Below are 6661 nucleotides of genomic sequence, written 5' to 3' on the forward strand. Positions count from 1 at the left end.
TTTAATAGATCATTAGACGGCACTGCAAAGCTAACAGAGCGTCAACATTTTTATTCAACTTATTACCATACGGCAACTTCCTTAAATATAACATGGCGTTATTTAACAGAGTAATAGGAAAGCATGTTAACAAAAAACAAATTGGCAGCACCAAGACACAGCTTGGCGCTTACCTAAACAAATGTTAAGTAAAGTTAAGAATACAAAACAATAACAATATAATATCATTCCCTTTCTTTCCCCCTTTTTTTTCAGCAACCACGGCAACAGCTTCAACGGATGCGACCGAACCAGGCACCATCTCGAAACAGGCATCTTCAATCAGGCACCAGGAGGAGGGCAGCCATCTCACCGGACGCAGTCATCTCAGGCTGGAGCAGCCACTCGAGCATTGGCGCTGAAGGCCTCTCGCCGCCAATCCACAGGAGCCAGCCGCCAGGACCAGTCATCTTCAAGCGGCAACAGGAACAGGGCAGCCACCGTATTGACCCAGTGGACGCTGTGATCCCTGGCTGGAGCAGCAACTCAAGTGCTGGGCGCCGAGAGTCCGCCAACAGGGCGGTCGGCGCTGGAGTTCCCGCCGCCAGTCCACAGGAATTAGCCGCCAGGACCAGGAGCAGCTGTCCTCTCAGGAATAATGACAGCAGAGCTGCCGCACAGTATGCGGAGAAGCAGTCCACCTCCAACGACGAAGCATCTAATTGGAACAGGTCCGTCATCGCAGCAGACGTGTGGCCCCGGACACCAGAGGCCGAATCAGCTGCCAAGTGGCGGTCGCCCGAGGCCGCACCAGAAGCAGCCGGCGCAGGCAGTAGAAATTAATATAATTGCATAGAAAAGAAGAATAATATTAATTTATCTTTTTTATTCGTCTAGCATGTGTTATTGACTGTGTAATGAAGACAATCAAGCAGCCGACGGAAGCATGGGAGCCGACAACCATAGAATTGCAGTGGCCAATGGAACCGGTAGCAGCATCAGGCATTGGCCGCAAAGCGGCAGTCACACCACGCTGCAAACAAACTGCAGCAGAAGCAGGCTGTGAAGCCACCCGGAGACCAGCACCCGGAGCAGGCCGCAAACTGCAGGCACTGCGTCCTTCAAGTAGCAGCCAAATTTAGGAACAGCAGCCGACGCCAATCAGCAGCCCCAAGCAGCAGCCATCGAAGCGCCTCGCCCTTCGTATGCGACCCAGTTCAGCGCCGCCCTGTGCAAAGGCCAGCATTCTAGCATCAGTCAGTGGCAGAACATGATCCGGCGGTTCAGCGCCGCCTTGCGTTGGAGGAGCTGCAGGACCGGAGCGGCAGGCAGGTCGGCTGCAGTCACGTGAAGAGGCATACAAGCCGCAGCAGGATCGGGCTGGTGAGGCCACCCGGAGCGGGCCGCTAGTTGCAGGCCCTGCGTTTCCATTTCTTCTTTCCCTCAAGCTGCAGCCAAGCTCAGGAGCAGCAGCCGCGTGCAGCCATCCAGCAATCGACTCCAAACAGCAGCCCCATGCAACAGCCAACGAAGCGCCTCGCCTCTCGCATGCGGTTCGCCCGTTTGTATCCAGTGTCATTATTAAATTATTAAATTTGTATTTACAAAAATAAAAATTACAATTTGTCCTCCGTACATCACAGGTCAATAACAGCAGGAAAACATCCGTGCCATTCAGCGCACTGACGATCGCCCAGAACAGCTTATGCATGTTGCAGTGACCTGGAGGACTCCTGCTCGGCGACGAGACACAATGTGCTGCCTTCCACACAGGTCACAGATTGCCCGTTGAATTGAAGCTGGTGGCTCTGGCACAGGTTCCATTCTCTGTGAATATTGAAAGTATAGCAGGAAGGACATGAGTGATTTGCGGGGATTTATCGTACTATGGTGAGCACCCCTTATTTCTCTGCCTTCTACTACACTCTGAGTCTGGATTCCGCGTTCGTCTGTCGGTTCATTGTCAACAAGTAGGTGTAGTCTTTGACGTAGTTGCTCAATATTAGCAGTCAGCTGGTTCTCCTGGCAAACAGACTCAGTTGAGGTGGCAGGGAGCGTGTCCTGGGTATGTATTCGGGACCCCTCTCCTTTTTTGACCCCTGGTTTATTGGAGGTCAATTGAGCGACTGTGTGTACCTTTAGGATACCTGTAAGTGACGGTGGATGATCCCTTTCAGCAGCTTCGAGCAGTTTTTGATGTTCCTCGTCTCCCTCAAAGTCAGGAATTATGAGTCTTTGTATTGTTATGTGTTGACCTCTGATCCTTTGAGCAATAAAATTACGGGTACGAGTTCCATGTGCATGAGCCCTCTTCAGGTGATTAATAGTTCCCTCACAAAGTCTACTGGGTACAGGTGTGGGTTTCATCTTCTCAGCTGCTGCCAACCGCTCCCTTTCAGCAATTTCTTTTTTTTCCCGTTCCTCGTCCTCTAGTCTTAATAAAGTTGGAAGTTCATGGCGGATATATTGCCTCAAAAAATAATGAATATTTTTTTGTTCACTCGTTGCAAAATCATTGAAGCTGGAACTCTCCGGAATTATAGGCAGTGGCGGTTCCCACAAAGGTTGTAGGCCGTCTCGAAGTGGAGAAAAATGGCGGTTTAGTTGTTTCAAATATCTTTGCCTTTTAAACAAAAGTCTTTGTGGGATGTACGGCTCCTCCAGTATACGCCGTACCGCTGGATTCTGGTGTATTGAAAGTGACCTTGCAAATCTTTCACTCGCCTGTTCGTAGATATCATCCACAGTTTTTATGTTGTAGGAATTCCTTATCGTGTCATTTCTTGTATATCTGGTTGCCTTAAGTGAGTTCCTGATAACCTTATTTTGAGCTGTCTGGATACGATTGATTTGCGACTCTGAGACGAGAGATCCCCATACCGCAATGGAATACTGCCATATTGGCGTGATAAGTTGTTTGAGTAAAACCATCTTACAGTCGTTTTGCAGACTGCTATTTTTGCCCATTATCCAATCAAGTTTCTTAGCTGTGGTTCTGATTTTGTTGCGCAGAAGATTAACATGCGAAGTCAAGTTAAGTTTGCTATCCAATATAACACCAAGATAGGTTTGCTTAGTACTCGTAGGAATGGCTTGCCCATTTATTTTCGGGGTTATAGGGCCTTTAAAACGAAATTGTTCCTTAATTCGTTTTAGGTTTTTTAAGGTAAACATGACATGACCAGTTTTAGCTCTGTTAACTGTAATGGCCCATTTTTCTGCCCAGTCAGAGAAGTGTTTTAGGTAATCTTCGTAATTGGGTTGTCACTTTTGCTCAGGATAATGGTATCATCAGCGTAAGTCGCCAGCATCATGTCTTGAACTCTAGGAACAGGAAAACTAGAAGATGATGGTTTTTGTATGGTCTCCGGAGTTGGCATATCTGATGAATAAATTGAGTAAAGCACAGGACCAAGATTGCTGCCCTGAGGCACTCCAGCGTTTATTTTTCCTACGCGAGATTTAGAACCATCTGTAGAGTTGACTTCAAAGGTTCTGTTACTAAGGTAATTTTCCAATATTCTAAACATTTTCAAGGGTACTATTTTGACAAGTTTATTCAGAAGGCCAGCATGCCAGACTTTATCGAAGGCTTCAGTAATATCAATGAAGACAGCTGAGCATGATTCGTGATTTTCATAAGCATTTAATATGAATTGCGTGACGCGCGCCAGCTGCTGCTCAGTGGCGTGTTCTCGACGGAAACCGAATTGATGACATGGAATAGCTTTCGAAAACAAAGGAAATTCGAATAGGCGTTTCAACAGCATTTTCTCGAATATTTTTGAGAGCCCAGAAAGAAGACTTATCGGTCTATACGAAGATACCTCTGAACTGTCTTTTCCGGGCTTCAGAATTAACGAAATAGTAGCATGTTTCCATTGCGCAGGATAGTGTCCAAGTCTTAAGATAGAGTTATAGATGAGAACCAAATAAAGCAACGCTTTTTTTGGAAGTTGTTTGATTAACTTGTTGTCAATTTTGTCTCTTCCCGGTGCCTTGTTTAAATCCAGCGATTCTATTTCAAGCTTTAGCTCTAGAAAAGTGACAGGTCTTAGAGCAGCTTCAGAACTTTCGTTAAGGCGGGTTTCAAAATCAGCTTGGATTAGTATTTAATAGCTTCGGGCTAAATCTATTCTCAAGGTGTTTGACAAACTCTTCTGCTTTTTCCGAAATGGTTTTGGTCCAATTTATCTGCGAGTTATTTTTACTTGCTTCCGTGTTTAGATTAATTTTTATGGGAAAATTTGGCTGAGGCTGTTTCTTGAGAGTATTTGTGATTTTCCAGAGTTTCTTTAATTTATATCTGTCATTTAGTACCAGGGATCTTTCCAGTCTTCCTGGTACGCGCCTGTTTATTGGTCTTCGCCGTGCCAATAGAAGGGCTAGATTTAAACGGATTCCGCTGTTGAGGGGTGGAGTTCAATTGTTGTTCATCATAAATCCTATTTTGAAGCCTTTTTATGTGAGCCTCGGCCGGGTTCCATCCACGAACAACTTGGCTGTAGGATAATTCGGCATCATTTGCTGATGTGGGCAACCAGAGATGTTTAATATTTTTTTTGGGCTGCTCAACGTTAAGAGCTGTTGGTTTTTCCCCCCTATTAGCTTGGTTGTTTCTAAGCCTACTACGCGCCGCTTTAAATGCCTCACACCCCTTGTAACAGCTAACATGTTTACCACCACAATTTGCGCATTTTGGAGCAACATTCCTAGGTTTTAAGCAAGCTGTAGTTGAATGTTTCTCGGCACACTTCATGCATTTATAAGGTAGCTGGCAGTAACTTTTTGTATGCCCATATGCTTGGCAGCGGTGGCACATAACTGGTTCGCGTGGCTTGTTCATTCTCTCTACATCTACTGACTGACTGCCAAGCTTTTTTATCTTGAGAATTCCCAAGTGCTTGCCATCGGAGTTTACCTGTACCTCAATTTCAAAAATGTTCATGGGATTACCATTGAATCGGTGACGCATGACCCTAACGTATCTAACAGTGAACCCTTGCTTTTCCAATTCGGCTGCTACCCACTGATAAGGCGTTGAGTGGTGTAGGTGCCGAATAACGACCCTAAACCCTCGTTCTGATTTTTTTTGATGGGTATACATAAGAGTGTTGTTGTCTATTAATTTCTTTTTAATTGCGTTATAGGTTTCCATATCAATACAGTTAATTCGCACTCCATTTCCTGGTGTACTCTTGGTCGAGTATTTTTCTTCTCCAGCAGAGTTCTTGATGATTTCCAACAGGATCTGTATATCCTTGATCTGAGGTAGATGAATTGACGGGATCCTTCGACTGACCGGGACCTGTTGCCATGGATGTTGGTCTGGGAGCAGCTCTCGAGTTGGTTGATCCTGTTTGGAGAGGTTTCCTTTAAGGCCAGTAGAAACAGCAGTGCCAGCAGTATCAACAGAACGAACAGCTTGAGTCGAACGAGCAGCGCCAGCAATGCCAGCAGGATCTGCGCGAGAAGCACCAACGGCGAGAGAAGTACCAACAGCGCGAGCAGCACCAGCAGCGCAAGCAACTCCAGCAAGCTTGTTTGGAGACTGATTTGGCTTGGCTTCTTGTACCTGTTTGGGATGGCCAGAAGGGATTCCAACAGGATTAGGAGGCCCTTGACGCTGGCCAGCAAGTTTGTTTTGCTGAGCCTCTAGGGATATTTGCTGTGCTACCGTACTAGTAAATTTGTACGGCATAATTGGCGACCATGGGAAGAAGAGAGGGCCGTTGTCCATGTTTTCCAATTCAACACGTCTTTTTTTCCAGGAGTTACTGTTGGCTTGGAGTCTGGTGCAGCAGACAGGAAGTTTGGCAGGCGGAGCAGTTCGTCATCAGAATCCGTTGTTTCACTGCAGCGTCGTTTTCCAGGAGTCCGCAACGGGCGGAATGCCTTGCTGGTCGGAGAGGTAAGATTGTGGATCCAATTTTTCACCATGTCAAAATTTTGGTTGTCTTGGGCATCTGTGGTGTCCAAGGGGTCAGGTGGCGTAGGTGAAATGTGCATTATTGTGGATAGCAAACTTCTTCTGGCAGAACACGCGTCATCTGATTTATTTTCATTGCTTTTGCAATTAAGTTGTGCTGCCATATTGGTTTTTGTCAGTATGTTAGTGTCTTTAACAGAAGGTTTTGAAGCCACTGAAGTTGAAGCCGCTACTTGTGTGTGGGATAAATGACTAGATGTATTGGTGGGTAGTTTATGAACAACTTTATTGGCTATGGTATAGGGATTTTTACAATTAACATTTGTTTCGGTCTTTAACTTATCTGATCGAGGGGCGTAATTGTTCCCAATTGTCAATTTTTAAGGTTTTAAAAGCGTCTCAAGTGCCGTGAGGCTTTCACTGTCATCCGACTTAATGGGGCCCATGCCAAAAGCGGAGGAAAAACCGCTTCCAGAGTTTGAAAGTAGTGAGATTACGCACTCACCTTGTAATCCAGGTGGGGTCAGTACTTTTAATAGCTTGCTCGTATTTTCCTCAATCTCGGCAGTGGGGCTTAAGGCTTTAGTAGCGGCGGCCATTTTTAATTTTCTTTTCTTCAGCACGTGAATTTAAATATTGCAAGTGTGCTCACTTTCTTGTGGTTAGCTTTTAATTGTTGATCTAATGTTGACTTTTTAATTATTTAATTTTTAATAGATCATTATTTAATTTAATAGATCATTAGACTTTAAT

General features: G+C 45.4%; 1 protein-coding gene across 4 annotated transcripts; it reads left to right on the forward strand.

The window, feature by feature from the left end:
* The first annotated feature begins 23 nt into the window (after positions 1-23).
* Positions 24-1703, forward strand: LOC108148426. 4 transcript variants are annotated; one of them, XM_017275462.2, is made up of 3 exons: positions 24-188; positions 256-811; positions 877-1446. In XM_017275462.2, the coding sequence occupies exons 2-3, from the start codon at positions 280-282 to the stop codon at positions 1119-1121; spliced, it is 777 nt and encodes a 258-aa protein (XP_017130951.2). In that variant the 5' UTR covers positions 24-188; positions 256-279; the 3' UTR covers positions 1122-1446. The 4 variants fall into 4 exon arrangements, 2 of the variants coding, with proteins under 2 accessions (XP_017130951.2, XP_041564868.1); XM_041708934.1 differs by having other exon boundaries at positions 167-183; XR_005977561.1 differs by lacking the exon at positions 24-188 and adding an exon at positions 1623-1703 and having other exon boundaries at positions 195-811; positions 877-1540.
* Positions 1704-6661: the final 4958 nt, after the last annotated feature.

Source organism: Drosophila elegans, unplaced genomic scaffold, assembly GCF_018152505.1.
Source record: "Drosophila elegans isolate 14027-0461.03 unplaced genomic scaffold, ASM1815250v1 contig_440, whole genome shotgun sequence".
NCBI lineage: Eukaryota > Metazoa > Arthropoda > Insecta > Diptera > Drosophilidae > Drosophila > Drosophila elegans.

What these genes read in the sequence shown, in the direction of transcription:
- LOC108148426 (XM_017275462.2), top strand. Translation starts at nt 280, where the DNA reads ATGCGACCGAACCAGGCACCATCTCGAAACAGGCATCTTCAATCAGGC. An exon ending in AGAAGCAGCCGGCGCAGGCA is followed by an intron (nt 812 to 876) that starts GTAGAAATTAAT and finishes TTATTCGTCTAG; the next exon opens with CATGTGTTATTGACTGTGTA.